Genomic DNA, 15,575 nt, shown 5'->3' on the forward strand with positions numbered 1-15,575 from the left:
ATAAAAATGCAAAGACTTTAATTTTATTCTGCCTTTAGATTTGCTTGTCGAAGTACCTAAGTCTTAAATGGAAATGTTGTAGTCTGCACAGATAAAATGATCATTTGTAAAAGTTTTACAGCTTTTAGAAAGTTACATATAATGCAAAGCATGCAAGTTCTCGATTTAGATCTCATAAAGAAATCCAAACACGGTCTCCTTCAACCACCGTATTATGTCATAAAACTTGAGCTAGAAGAATTTATGGGTTTACTGTCTCAAATGGAATTTCATTTTTGAAGGGAGAGGCCATAAATGTTTGCTTAACAATTCAGCTACTCTGCTTTCTCTTGGAAAACTTTGCAATCCCAAGAAAAGTTTCTCCTAGAAATGCAGTTTCCCTGTTGCACTGATAGGACAACCATTGTGGTATTGGTAAGCACATTTGCCATTACCAGAACCATAGGCTTTAAACATTTTGCAATAGATTCAAGTTCAGTAGGCATTCAATTGATCATTGGTTTGAAGTTTGAGAAAAATACAAATAAGCTCAGTGTGATGTGGCAACAGAACCCAAGAGCTGGGCCTGCTTCATGTGAATCAGCCCACAAGACACTCATTTAAAAATCTGTTGTTAAGCATGTGATAGTTTTTGGTTGGATTTAAACCTTTAAGGTGTTTGGAATTGTATCGATCTGATTTCCTTAAAGGGGAGCAGGCCTGCATTTTTGATGGATTAAAGAAACTGAAGGCCAGGTGGAAGAGGTGGGTATAATATTTTTTTCCCCCTCAATATTTGCTTTCAGGGTCAACAATGTCCATATTGTTCTGAATGCACAGCATGTCACAGCCTTGTACTAGTTTCAATAGCGGTATCAAGGAAATAGAAGACAGGCCTTGCAATTTATCATTAAACAGAACAACAAAAAACAGAAACATATGACCAGGCTGCCACATGGTATGTAGCTGATGAAGTCCCCTCTAGCTTCCAGAAGAGAGAGATGCAAATTGTGCTGAAGGCTCAGTGCTGGATGTTGCAATTGAATTGAGTCTCAAGGAAAGACCAAGTTTGAATCAGTGTAGAAGAGGAGGTTATTCCAGGTGAGCCCTGACAATATAATAAGTAGAAATAAGCAGTTAAAAAAAAAAAAAAAAAAGGTAAGTGAAAGAATAATAAAATAATAGAAATAAAATAAGTAATAAAGTAAGTAAAGTGGCTGATGTTTTATGCAGAGCTTGCTGTATTGGGCTCATGCTAAATGATTTCCTCACATTATCTCTTTTCATCCTTAGCAATCATGTGAGCATGTTATTATTATACCCGTTTTACAGATGAGAAAAATTGAGAATTAGAATGTTTGATTGACTTGCTCAAAGTAACAGAGCAAGTGAGTGGCAAAGTTGAAGTTTTTCACTACTAATCTGCCACTTAAATGTTGGTATTTCTTATGGTTCCATTCTGCACTCTTTTCCTCTTTACTGTTCCCCTCTTTCTCTCTCCTTCCCTCCCTCTCTCTTGGCTTTTTAGCTTCCATACTCATGGCTTCTGGAACCAGCCATTATGCATTTTTACTCCCAACCTCTTTTTAAAATTCTATATCCATATTCCCAACAACCATCCACTGGAAGTTCCTTAGATGTGGCTGCTTTAGTCTATCCAAATCTCCATGCATTAATTTTTTCTTTAAAACCATTCCCCATTCTGGGGGAGCAGTTGCTTATTATGAGCAGAATGTTCAACTAGGGTGAACTTAAATGTTTGGAAGTGGACAGAAGTGATGATAGTATGTTGTGAGAATAACTAACAGTGCTGAATGGTACGTGAATGTGGTGGAAAGGGGAAGCTCAGAGTCACGTATGTCACCAGAAGGAAAGTTGGGAACGTATAAAACAGTGAATCTTGAGGTAGACAACATCTGAGATTAACTGTACAAATACTAGAAATCTTTTTCATGAACTAGAACAAATGTGTGACACTATAACTAGAATTAATAATAGAGGGGCATATAGGAAAAAATATATACCTATTGCAAACTATATAGTACAGTTAGTAGTATTTTAACATTCTTTCATCAACAGTAACAAATGTACTATACCAAAATTATGACTCAATAATGGGGGGGGTAGTTAGGGGTATGGGAGGATTTGAGTTTCCTTTTTTTGTCTTTGTTTCTTTTCTGGAGTAGTGAAAATGTCCTAAGAATTGAAAAAAAATTATTAATGGTGATGGATGCACAGCTGTATGATGGTACCATGGGCAATTGATTGTACACTTTGGATCTTTGGATAATTGTGTGGTATGTAAACAATCTCAATAAACAAAACAAAACATTCCCCATTCTGTATTTCCTCTCTGCGAGTCAGGGTTTTCCAGAGGAACAGTGCACCAAAAGGATATATATGTATGTATTAAGACATTTGTTACAAGGAATTGGCTCACACGGTGATGGGGACTGGCAAGTCTGAATGCTGAACGTCAGGTTGGAGGCTGGAAATTCCTGGAGGAGTGATATTGAAGTCTGTAGTCCAGTTCTCTGTAGGCGAGGCCAGGGAAGAGTAGCGGGTGCAATCTGGAGGCAGAATTCCTTCTGATTCTTGAAACCTCCAGTTCTCCCTTTTAAGATCCCCGACTGATCAGATGAGAGCCACCCCAGAGCTGAGAGTAGTCTCCTTTACTTAAAGTCAGCTTCTTGTAGGTTCTGGTCTCATCTGCAAAATGCCCCCACAGTAACAACCAGGCCATTGCTTGACCAAGCAACTACGCACCATAACCCAGCCAGGTTGTTATAAAAAATTAACGATCACACACTGTACCAAATTACAATAAATGAATAGCAACCTAGAGAGTCAGTACTGACTGCTTCCTTCTTCTTCCCAACCTGCCTCTAGTGACCTCCCTGTGTCTTTTGAATCTATCCATTTCCCTCTCTCTGCTTTGGTCCAGGCCTTAGAAACTCCTGTCCCAGTTAGTGCAGGAGGCACCCAAGTTTCTGCCTCAGAGTTTCCCCACCATCAGTTCACCCCCTGCCCTGTAATCAGTGTAATCTTTGTCAATAAAAATCCAATTCATACTGGCTTTTTACTTACAGCCCCACACTGGAGTCCTACCTTCAACATAAAGTCCACGTTCCCGAGCATGTGGCTCACAGTCCTTCACAGCCTGATCCCAACGACCCTTCTGCTTGTGTCTCTTATCGTTTTCTCCAGATGAATCATAATTTTTAGACATAGTGAATTTAGTTTCCAATCGTGGCCAAGCTCTTCAAGCCTCTTTGCCTTTCTGCATTCTGCTCCCTGTACCTGGAATGCTCCTTCCCTCAGTAACTGAAGGTAAATTCCGATTGTTTCAAGAGGTCCCTCCAACATCGAGGGCTCCCTGAAGCACCTTTTCCATGAAGCCATACCTCACCCCCTGCGTTCCTGCAACACATCGTACATGTCTGCTAGCACCTCTCTTGGGACCTTGTATTCATTTATTTCAACATCTCTCTCTCCCTCAAGAGCTCACTGGTTGAGGGCTCCAGAGCCTGGCATAGATTGGGCATTTGATGAATGACTAAATGACCAAGAGTTTGATTTCGGAAGTTGTGTTAATTTTCTGTTGTTATAACAAATTACCATGAGTTAGTGGCTTAAGCAATGTAAATTTACTCTCTTACTGTCAGAAGTCTTACTCAGAAGCCTGACGTGGTCCTACCAGGCTAAAATTGAAGTGTCTGCAGGGGGCCACATTCCTTTCTGGAGGCTCTAGGGGAGAATCCATTGCCTTGTCTTTTCTAGGTTTTGGAGCCCACCCACAATCTTTGACTTTTGGCCTCCTTTCTTCACTTCAAAGTCAGCAAAAGCAGGTTATCCTACAGAACTGTAAAATAGTACATTTGTGTTGTTTAAGCTGCTACATTTGTTATAGCAGCAACAGGAAACTAATACGTAGTTTGGTACTGGAAGTAGGATGCTGCAGTCTGTAGGAACAAATGCCTCACATTGTAGAAATAGCTTTGGAATTGGACATTGGGAAGTCTAGAAGAAAAATTTTGAGGAGTTAGACAGAAGAAACCCTGTTAATAGAAATATGGATGTTAATATCCCCACTAGGGAGGACTCATAAAAAAATGAGGAGCATAGTAGAGAAAATACATGTCATTTTAGAAAATATCTGAGTTGTCATAAACAGACTGTTGATAGAAGCAGCATAAAGATGCTGCTGGTGAGGGCTCAGAAGGAAATGAGAAACGTGCTATTGGAAACTGCAGGAAAGTGGCAGGAAACTTAGCTGCATTTTATTCCACAGTTAAGTGGGAAGCAGAACTGGTAAATGATGAAATTGGACATTTCATCAAGAGGTTTCCAAGCAGAATGTTGAAGGGGTGTCATGGTTCCTTCTAGCTGCTTATAGTAAAATGCAAGAGGAAAGAACTAGATTGAGGAAAGAACTGTGAAACCAAAAGGAACCAGGATTTGATGATTTGAAAATTTCTCAGCCTATCTGGATTGAAAAAAAAAAAAACCCAACAAAACAAAACATCACTAAAATCAAGAAATTCACTAGGAGAGCATGCTCTGGAGAAAAAGCTGAGATTGCAGCTGAACAACATTTTGCTAATATCTCAGTAAGAGCAAAAGATCAGAATATTCAGTCAACAAAAGGCTCTTTGAAGACATTAAGCATGTGGCTCATATAGCTCTGAGCCCTTCATCCAAAGTCAAAAATAGCAATGGGATTATCTAGGAAAGATCTGTGGAAGAGCCTCTTGTCTAGTGGAGTGTATCCCTGTGATATACATGGGAAACCTGCAAGATTCCCCAGAATTTCATATCAGCAGCAATACTACCAGCGTTGACCAAAATGGGCAGAGAATCTGAAATGAAAGCAGCTGTCAGACCCCAACATTCAATAGGCAGGGAACATGCTGATTAGACCACTCAGCAGGGAACATTGCTTCCTTTCATGAGAAAAAACAAAACAGAGTGCCTTAAGGGGAAGAGCTGTGAGCCCAGCAGGCTGAGCCAAGAGTCGTGGGGTGGAGCTGCAAACCACAGAGGATTACTCTTAGGCCTTGAAACACAATGGAGCTTCCCCAAATGGATTTTGAAATTGCTTGGGACTGGTGACTCCTTTTCCTTCTTCCATTTTCTCCCCTCTTGGATGGGAACGTCTGTAACTGTTATCCTGTGCCTGTCCCACTGCTGTATTTTGGCTGCAGATAACTTGTTTCTTTAGTTTCACAGGATTATTCCCCTGGATAGAGCATTCCCCAGGTCTCACCTGAACCTAATTTAGATGATTTTGATGCTGATATTTGGGACTTTTGAGCTGATGAGATTCAGAGGAGGTTTTGAACTGTGAATTAATGCTGTAATGAGAATTTTGAGGACATTGGGATGAACCAAATGTATTTTGAATTTGGGAGGATCTGTGTCTTTAGGTGCCAGAAGGCTGACTGTAGTAGACAGAATAATCTCCTTTTCCCCACAAAGATATCCATTTCCTAATCCCTGGAACCTGTGACTGTGTTCCCTACATGGCAAAGTGGAATTGAGGTGCTAATCAGCTGACCTTAAAAAGGGAGATTCTCCTGGTTTGTCTGGGTGGGACCAGTGCAATCACAGGGGTCCTTAAGTGGAAGAGGAAGGCAGACGAGAAGGTCAGAGTGATGTGATGTGAGCGGGACTCACCTTTGCTAGTTTCAAAGATGGAGGCAGGGGCCACATGTCAAGGAATGTGGGCGGCCTCGAGAAGCCAGGAAAGGAAGGAGAGGAATTCTCCCTAGAGCCTCCAGAGAGGAATGCAGCCCTGATGGTACCTGCATTCTAGCCCAGTGAGCCCAGCCAGATTTCTGACCTCCAAAACTGAAAGGTAATACATTTTTGTTGTTTAAGCTGCTGAGTTTGTGGTAATTTGTTAGGGAGCAATAGAAACCTCATACAGACACTGTAGGTGAGGAAATGGCAGGCAAACATCAATTTTCTTGCTATAAGGCCTTAATGCCATCATGGAGCTCTGGGGGAAGATTTGTAGGTTTCTGAGAAAGAGGAAGTGGCATGTTAAAAGAGTGATTTACGAAGATTTCAGGAGCATTTTGGAGAAAGCTTTATCAGTTAGGCAGGTGTAATAGTAATCTATGCCTGGGGACTTCAGTGAAGCAGTTGGAACAGAAAGAGGAACTCAGGGTAAGTATTAAAATAGAGGGTTCTTAGGAAAAATCTAAAGGCACTTCAAAAATCTTTTGGTCCAAAAACGGAACTCGTTTTCCAATGACTCATTTGCTGCCCTCCATACTGAGGTACTCTGCAGTAGGGGTTTTGGAGGAAGAAAATTCTCAGCCTCAGTTTTTTGTCATCTATGACATGGAGTTAGTAAAACGTCCCCCATGGAGTTGGGGTGAGGAATAAGTGAGAAATGAATGCAGTGTGCCCAGCACAGGTCTTGACCCCTTGTAAATAACCCAGGCGAGGACAGTGTCCTCTTTTCTTGCTGCCCTATCTTTTGCCCTTAGAGGATAATTAACAAGCTCTAACCCATGACCCTGGATTATCGAGGTGTGGAAATGCCCTCCTGTCCACCCCCAGCCTCAGTCTCCCCCTCCCCACTTTCACATACAAGTCCCTGTACCTCTTTGGGACCCTTGGTTTCTCCACATTGTTCAATAAGACAGACTAGATTCTCTTCTGGATTAAACTAATTAACATTTAGCTAATATTTAATGAGTATGTCTTATTTTCCTGACCACTAAAACAAATACCATACAATGGGTTGACTGAACAACAGGAATTTGTTGGCTGACTGTTCTGAGGCTAGGAGAAGTCTGCAGTTGAGACTTATTCAAGACCATGCTTTCGCCCTGGAGCCAGCTGCTGGTGATCCTCGGTTCTTGGCTTTTCCATCACATGGCGATGCACATGGTGGCATCTTCTCCTTTCTCTTCAGGGTTCCCGTGACTTCCAGCTGCTTCTCCTCCATGTGGCTTTGTCTTCATAAAGCCTCCAGTAATAGTACCAAGGCCCAACCTCAGTCAGTTGGACCACATCTTATCTAAAAATAACATCTTCAAAAGCTCCTATTTATAATGGGTTCACACCCACAGGAATGGATTAAGACTAAGAACATGTCTTTTCCAGGGTATATAACTCAGCCAACTACTGAGTGCCTACTTTTGGCCATGGACTGTGCAGTGATCGAGAAGGTCCACCAGGGTGTTGCTCTGGGGGTTTAAATCTTAGGGCTAAAGCTGTGTGATTAGTTTATCTACGGGATGTTGTCTCCTTTTTTTTTTCCTCCCTCCATCTCTGTTTCTTCATCTGTCACATGAGGATAATAATGCTCGCTGTTGCTTGGCAGGGTACGTGTATGTGTGTGGGTGTGAGCATGTGTGTGTGTGCGCGTATTAAATAAGAAAACATGAAAACATTTAGCATAGTGTTTTGTTATCTGGGTTTCAGCAAAAATTAGTTTTCTTTTTTGTTTTTCCCACCTGCTAAGATGTCTTTTTCCAACTCATAGTACAGTAGTTTTTAAAAATTAGGCTATAGCAGCACCTTCTGGAGGTATGCTGGACAGTTCCGTAACCACTAACCACTTGAAATGTGGCTAATCCAAATGGAGCTGTACTGTAGTCTTTAGCATATACTGGGTTTTGAAGACAGTGTAAAAAATGTAAAATATCCCAGTAATAATGTTTTCATTGATTACATGCTGAAATGATATTTTTGATATATTGGCTAAAATAAAATATGTTATTAAAATTAATTTCATGTTTCTCTTTAGATTTTTTTAAGGTGGCTAACTGGAAAGTTTAAAATTGCATGATTAGATTGCATTGCTTCTGTTGAACAGTGTTGCTCTAGAGAGCGCATTAATATGTAGTTTGCCAGTAGTTTCAGTTTTCCGCTGTGGCATAGTGGAAAAACTAGTCAAAAAAACTAGTCGCCTACAAAAGCAACCATTTTGTCTTATTTCACAATCACCAGGGTTGTCTGGACCTCAGCTGGATGGTTCCCACGGGGGCAGTCCCAGGGCTGCTGAGGCTGGATGTGGCCAGTGCTGTCTTCCTTGTGGTCTTGCTCCATGAGGTCTCTTGTGCCCTGGAGCCCTGGTGCTGGCCTCTGCCCAGTGAGGAGCCCCTGGCATCGTAGCTGGCCATTCAAGGCTCCCAGGGCCAGGCCTTCTTAACACCTGGCTTGCAAATCCCAGAACGTCATTTCCTCCATATTCTGATGGTCAGAGCAGACATGGAACCAGCCCTGATCAAGGTGACATTGGCTCCGCGTCCTGATGTGGGTGTGTTTATGGGGGGGGGGGGTACTCCACGCACCAACAGGGAAGGATGGAATTGTTTGGAACCATCTCTGGGGATAAATCCACAGAGATTGTCCTTTTTGTCTAAGGTGGGACGTCAGGATCTGCCTATTTCACAAGCAACCCCAGGGGCTACACTATGAAGGAATCTTCTCTTAGGGGACTTTCATAAGGTCATGAAAAGTAAGGCATTCTTTTTCCCCCAGTGTTGCCTCTAGCCATTAACTCTAAAAGAAACTTAAGGAGTGGTAGATGTTTTGTTTTGTTTAGTTTTGTTTTGTTTCTGGATTTTAGCCATCCACTGTTGTCTACATTATCATATGTCATTAAAGAGTGGTTTTCCTCATTATTTTTGTTAAGGTCACAAGCATTAGTTGGGGATGGAAGCCGGGTTCCAGAGTGTTAAGGGGTGAGCAGGTGGAGAAGAGGAGGCAGCGGGTTCAGCTTCTCATCTGAGGGACATGGGGGTGTCTTTCACTCAAGTCAGGAGCACACCATGAGCCTTCCTTTCCTGGGGGCCCTCGTGGAGTGAGCGTGCTGCAGCTTGGGAATTATCTAACGTTCGACTGTGAAAAGCTTGCAGAGCTGGTGCCACCAGAGGCAGAATCCTCACCTGAGCTCTAGGGATAAACTGTGACTTCAGAAGGAGAGTGTGTAGAAAGGTGAGGCAGCTGGAGGATACTCCCAGGTGCAGGGGTAGCTGGTGCTTTGTGGGCAAGGGCTGGGGCAGGGGCAGGTACATGGTGAGAAAGGTCTCCTGCTGGCCTGGGAATTTTCTAGCTCTTCTCTGGGACCGCAGGCTGTGCTGTGATCCCACCCCACCCCACCCCCACACACACTCAAACATATACCTGTTATTCTCTGCCATTGGCCCTATTTGCCTTTCTTATGGCATTTAGTGCAATTTATAATTATACATTTATTTATTCATTTATTTATTGTTGAGCGCCCCCCCCCCCCCAACACACGCTAGATTGTAAACTCCACCGAGGTAGGGACTATGTCCAATTTATTCACCAGTGTATCCTCGGTGACCAGCAGAGTGCAAGGAACTGATTGGTGATGAATAAATGAATCAAGTTTATCATAATATGAATATTCATCCATATACTCTTTCCCCCAGCAAATACTTACTGAGCGTTTGCTCTGCCTCATGCATGATCCTAGGAGTTGGGGACACAGCAATGAGTAAAAAAAAAAAGGACAGACGTTCCTGACCTCCTGGGGCATGCATGCGAGCCGACGGGGGTCGGACAGCAAATGAAATAAATCAGTAATTATATCCTCCTTAGAAGGTGATTCATGCTATGGAGAAAAATAAAGCTGGAAAGAGGAGAGGTGGTGCTGGCAGAAGTAACTTAAATAATATCGTCAAGGAAGGCCTGAGTGAGAAGGTGACAGCTGAGCAGAGACTTGAAGGAGCTGTGGAAGCAGTTTGTGAAGAAGCATGTGTGGACCTGTTATTGGAGATAGACTTTTAGACCCATTCTGAACTGTGCTTGTGGCAGATTATAAAGCATCCTGAAACCACAGGGGAGAGGGGGTGGGGTGTGTGTGTGCGTACATGTATGTGCATGTGTGCATATATGTGTGCAAAACGCAGACACAGGAATCAGCCTACGTTGTTTGAATCCGAGCTCTGCTGCTTCTCTGTGTGTCTTAAAGGAAAATTCTTAACCTCTTGTTGCCTCCATTTCCCCATATATAAAATGGATCACAAAAAATTCACATGGTTCTTGTGAGGATTAAATAAGTCAACCCCTGCAAAGCGGCTAGAACAGTGCCCATTTGTGGCAGCCACTCAGCATTACTTTTTTAAAATCTCAACACGGACATTTGGAGTTGAGTAATACTTCTCTCTCTCTCCTCCCCACCCCATTCTAACTTCCCACTCCCCCCCTCTCCCTTGCTTCCTCTCTTCTCATTTTCTCTTTTCAGGGAAGTGAAAAAAAGAACCGATGAGGATGATAGCAAATCCATTACCACCCTGACTGGGGCCACTTCCAGAAAGTCATCACAGATGAAGAATTGTTGTAATGGTTAAAAATCCAAAGCCTCCTTGCCGTATGAAACCTTCATTTTCAGAGTACTGAATTTCCATGACTTGTTTGGTTTTTACACGGAGTGGTGTATCCTAAGGCCACTTTCATCTGGAGAGTTACACCGTGGGCAATCTCATCATACTCGGTGGTCCCTCCAAACCCTCAGCTCTTCTTCGCCACATCTCAATGAACTACTTGAGACCTCTGGTTAAATGTGGTCTTGTCCTTAGAGAGTCTTAAAAGGTAAAGTGTAAATGTTTTTAAACTTGGAAAAAAATCATATGCTCAGATCAAAGTTATAGAAGATAGTAATACACTGACATAATTAGTAAGCTGGTTTTGCAGATAACCCAACACGCCATTTTCTTAAAATATTCAATGCTAGAGTGCTAGTAAAAGGGGGTTCTCATCCTAGCTTTGCTGTTAAATAGTCTTGTGGTCTTGGACATGTCACCAGCTTATAGTGGATCTGTCTCCTCGTTTGTAAAACAAGCAGCTTGGCTTTGAAGCCCTTGCAGGCCCTGGGCCCTCTCAAGTTCTGTAGTGCTTAAACAGGGAAGGAGAGTGGGAGGGCCTGCAGGTACCGAAGACCCTGATTATCCAAGATTTTTAAATATCAGGAAATTGATTTTTCTCACACCTGAAAAAAGAACAGAAATTAGTTGAGAAAAAAATGGTAGTTTTAGGCTCTTATGGAAATAGAAAAATCTATTTATTTTGTATAAAGAAAGCTTTTTTGATACAAAATAGAAGTATATAAAAAGGGTGTTTTATAGTCTCAGAATGCTATGAAGTTCATTATTTAAATTAATCTTAGATAGTTCAATGAAAACATTTTAAAGTCATATACTACTAAAATTACAAGGCCCAGGAAAATTGTCACTCTTCACTTAAAAACAAAAATTCAGTAGCCAGTGGTTGCCAGGGTCCAGCAGGGATAGGGCAATGGGGAGTGACGGCTAATGAATACAAGGTTTTTTGGGGGGAAGATGAGAATGTTCGGGAATTAGAGAGAGGTTGTGGTTGTAAAACTTTGTGAATACACTAAAAACCACTGAAATGTACACTTTCAAGGGGTGCATTTTAGGGTATTGTTTTATATCATTAAAATAATACAGTAGCATTTAGCAATTTCAAATTTTGCCAAATAAAAATATGCACGCTTATTTCAAACCTTCCCATGGTTTAAAAGCATAATCTCCAATATAATGCAAATCCCCGGACTTCTTAGTTGCCAGCAATAACTCCCTTAAATAATAAACAAGAAAGAAATGTTACTTAACAGTTTTGGAAGATGGTATCTTTAAAATAGGAGTTGCCTTTAAGAAAGGTAAGACTCTGCCTTACCTGAGGTGAGAGAAGGTGCCTCCCGCCCTTCCCAGGAAATGTGTCTAGCAGCTCAAGGAGTCACACCTGCTCTCAGGGCAGGTCAGAGACTCAAGGTTTCAGTCACCCGAAGCAATTAAATTATTCACAGCAAGACATTTCACTCACCTCGGTTTGTATAGTTCCAGGTCCCAAGTAACTTGCTGAAGAAGCTTAAACAGTAGCTTTTATTTGCTGTATTATATAAAGCTCAAAATATTTCTTTTCGTTGAATTAAAATAATTTCACGTAGCAGACTTTCTCATGTTCATGATTTTTTTGTGATCAAGCCTTAAGTTCCCCAAGCTTCACTTTAAAAAAAAAAAAAAGAAAATTGGCCAGGTATGTTAGACGAAGAGCTCTCTCTATTGAGGACCTCTAGTAATTTTTTTTTTTTTGAGTGAAAATTTGGGTCTATCCTTAGCAGCCCCACCATGAATAGCTATTTCATGGAAGAAAAGTGATTTTTCTGGTCCCAGAATGGTAACATTTTTCACGAAAAGGACGAATTACTTGACATTTGTGTTGAATTGTTGATATAAACAGGGGAGGAAGTGGTTGTTTTGTGGCGTTGTGAAACATGGTGAAACAAAAGTTTTGCTACTGCTGTTTGACTCAATAGTTAGCTCTTGAGCCGAGATTAGAATGAAGCTGATAGATAATATGTGCTGACATATGGGACATGTGTCAGGCTGTTTGATGCAATCGCACAAAACTGTGCTAGTATAAATGTTATCCTGTTTACCTTTATTTATTTCCCCCTAAAGTGTCCCTTTATATTTTTGTCTTACAATCTGTAAATAAGAGTATACATTTGATGCAGAAGTGTTATCTTGATTTATGCATGTGTATTGTAGGGCCAGTACACCCAAATTTATTAGGAGATGTGCCTGTGGTGGACAAAGCAATCATCTTTAACTGTTTAAAACTGGATATGTATTTTGGCAACATAATCCAAATTAGAGACCATATTGCTGTGGTTAGCAATTGTTTTTTTGTTTTTTTTTTAATAGAGAAAAACTGTTTATGCTCTTTCAGCTTCATTGCTGGGAGACTACTACAAATATAGTGATTTCATGAAGGTGTTCTCAAATTTATGTATTTTCAGTAAGAACAAAAGTATTTAATGTCTGTATCGTAGACTTAATTTGATACATTTTTACATTCTTATGCAAGTAACTCGCCTTGCCTCTATTTCTCTTTAGAGAGCTTTTAAAATCACAATTATATTGCATTCCTGTTTTATGTGTCCTGACACATTGGATAATATTTTAATTTTATCATGGAAAAGAATGTTTGATGAGGAGACATTTTTCACTATTAACTTTTAGCTGCATACATTTTCATAATTTATTTTTTCTGCTTGCTGCTTTATATGACATATGTGACATTTGATTATTTAATACTAAATGTGATTTGCATAAACCCAAGTTGCACAACCCTCCTGCTGGAGATAAAATTGAGGTTAAACATAGAGATTTATTTTCATATTTGTACAGTGATCAGATCAGACTGATGGTTTTGTGGCCTTTTATTGTATATGTGTGTAAGAAAATTCATATGTATATATAAAGTAGGCCTCTGAGTATTAAGTAATTGTTTTATGATTTTGATTTATATGGTTTACATTTTCATAGCATGGGCCATATTTCGTTTCTACTGTTTATTTCTCTTCAAACCGTTAATAATTATAGCATAAAGGGTAATTTTATGGCAATGCAAATGTCTGAGGAACAACAAATATTTTCTGAATTGTAAATTCAATAAAGTATGCTTCCTTTGGCCTTTTGGATGTCTCCTTCAGTTTTATTGCTTGTATTCCTGAAGTAATTGTACTTCTAGGATGTGGCTTTATGAAAGCGTGTCTCCAAAACACTTAGCTTCTCTGGTCTTGGCAAGCTGGCTGGGGGGAGGGAAGGGTGCCAGATCTCCCCGAGAAAATGACCCTAGCATTCAGTTGCAAGTCACAACCATGGCGTCTTGGCCAACAGGACAGCAGGTAGCCCAGCTTGGGGCATGGCAGCCAGGAACAGCGAGACTTTTGTAGAAAATGCTCAGGATGTGCTCCGGCCAACCTCCCAACCTCTCTCTACCGCTAACCCACTCCCCTTCATACTCCTGCTCATCCTCTGTTTTAGCTTCAACATCACTTCCTCCAGGAATTTTTCCCTGAACCTCCAAACTGAGATGAGGCTCCCTGCTTATTATTTCTCTTGAGAGAGCTTTTTAAATCACAATTATACTGCGTTCCTGTTTTATGTCCTGAAGCACTGTTTTTAGCTCATTGACATCCTCATTGCCCTTGGATTTGTTTAATGAGACATCACACTCCAACCCTTTAGTTGCTTCGCCTGCTGCTACTGCCCTATGTTGGTCCTTTAATAGAACTAGTTGTTGAATGGATTGTCTAAGTATTAACTGCTTAAATAAGGCAGGTTTTGCAAAGACACTCAGCAGACATACAGACACGATGGTTTTGGAAAGTATAAGTAAATAAGAAGCAGCGTATTGTACTGCCCTTGAGTGTGAGCTTTTAACAGCCAGCCTGCCTGGGTTGGAAGTCAGCTTCAAACCAATAGGTAGATAACTTTGAACAAGAGACAACATTTGTGTATTCCAGTTTCTTCCTTTGTAAAATAGGGATGATAACAGTCCCTCACTGGTATTTCAGTGGACACAAAGTTGGGACATGATATAAGATGGGATATAGTATTAGATGGACTAAAAAGGAGGAAGGAAACAAGTGAAGAGAGAAAATGAGGGCCTGGAACTTAGAATGGACAGGTATGAAAGGAGTCTTTATAGAGGTAGGATCTTCATTTATTAAGGGCTGATTGGATTAAATAGTTGAAGGGATGAAGAAAAGTCCAGAGCCTGCTGGGGCTTTGAATCTAAATGACAGTAAAATTGGTGGTGGGTTAATGGGATTCTTTCTAAATGCAAACTAATCTTTGTGCTTATACTATAACAAGGAGCCTGTTGAAAAGGCTCTTCAGTGGTCATATTTCAAAAATCCCAGTTAGGAATGAATCCCCAAGAAGGCAGATTTTTTAAATCTTTAAAATAAAAATTGCATCTTTTCTTTCCAGGCCTAGATATTAATATACATTTTCATAGCTGGAAATTTAGGCAAAAATACCACAATTTGAAATTGCAGGGAAGGATAAAATTTTATATGCAAAATCCTAGGAATAGTAGAGATAAACCCTTGGGACCTTGGGTTTGGCAATGGATTCTTAAACTTTATACCAAAAGCATGAGCAGTAAAACAAAACGTTTGGCTCCATCAAAATTTAAAACTTTTGTGCATCAAACAGCATTATCAAGGAAGAGAAAAGACAACCTACTGAATAGGAAGAAATAGTTGCAAACCATATATTGATAAAGGATTAATATCCAGGATATATAAAGAACTGCTACAACTCAACAACAAAAAGACGAGTAACCCAATTGAAAACAGGGCAAAGGACTTGAATAGACATTTCTCCAAAGAAGATGGCCAAAAAGCACATATGGGAAAATCATCATCATCATTAGTCATTGAGGAAATGGGAATCAGAACCACTGAGATACCACTTCACACCCACCAGGAGGGCTATAATTAAAAAAAAAAAAAAAAAAAGGAGAAAGTGTTGGTGAGGATGTGGAGAAATTGGAAACTTGTACATTGGACTTGTGGGTAAGGTAGACTTTCAGGGGGTTTACATTCTGTTGTGAGTTGACACCAAACTCTAACCAGCTAAATAAAGACCATCCATATTCTACCTCCTTCCCGTCTCTCTTGACTCCAAACTTTACATTCAAGCTCGGGACACTTCCTCATATGCCTGGCAGCTTCTCACCTTGGCCCTTTACTCATGCTTTGCTTTCTGCCTGCAACTCTTTGCACTCCT

At 40.7% G+C, this 15,575-nt stretch overlaps 1 protein-coding gene across 2 annotated transcripts in view; it reads left to right on the forward strand.

Annotated features, from left to right (window-relative positions):
- Positions 1-13,466, forward strand: part of LOC119545430 (ras and EF-hand domain-containing protein-like) — an 87,190-nt gene extending 73,724 nt beyond the window's left edge. For both annotated transcript variants that reach the window (XM_037850916.1, XM_037850917.1), the window contains one exon: positions 10,214-13,466. In XM_037850916.1, coding sequence (XP_037706844.1) covers positions 10,214-10,319 — 106 coding nt within the window. In that variant the 3' untranslated portion in view covers positions 10,320-13,466. The remainder of the gene's footprint in view (positions 1-10,213) is intronic.
- The last annotated feature ends 2,109 nt before the right edge of the window (positions 13,467-15,575 follow it).

Source organism: Choloepus didactylus, chromosome 10 (genome assembly GCF_015220235.1).
Source record: "Choloepus didactylus isolate mChoDid1 chromosome 10, mChoDid1.pri, whole genome shotgun sequence".
In the NCBI taxonomy this organism is placed as follows: Eukaryota; Metazoa; Chordata; class Mammalia; order Pilosa; family Megalonychidae; genus Choloepus; species Choloepus didactylus.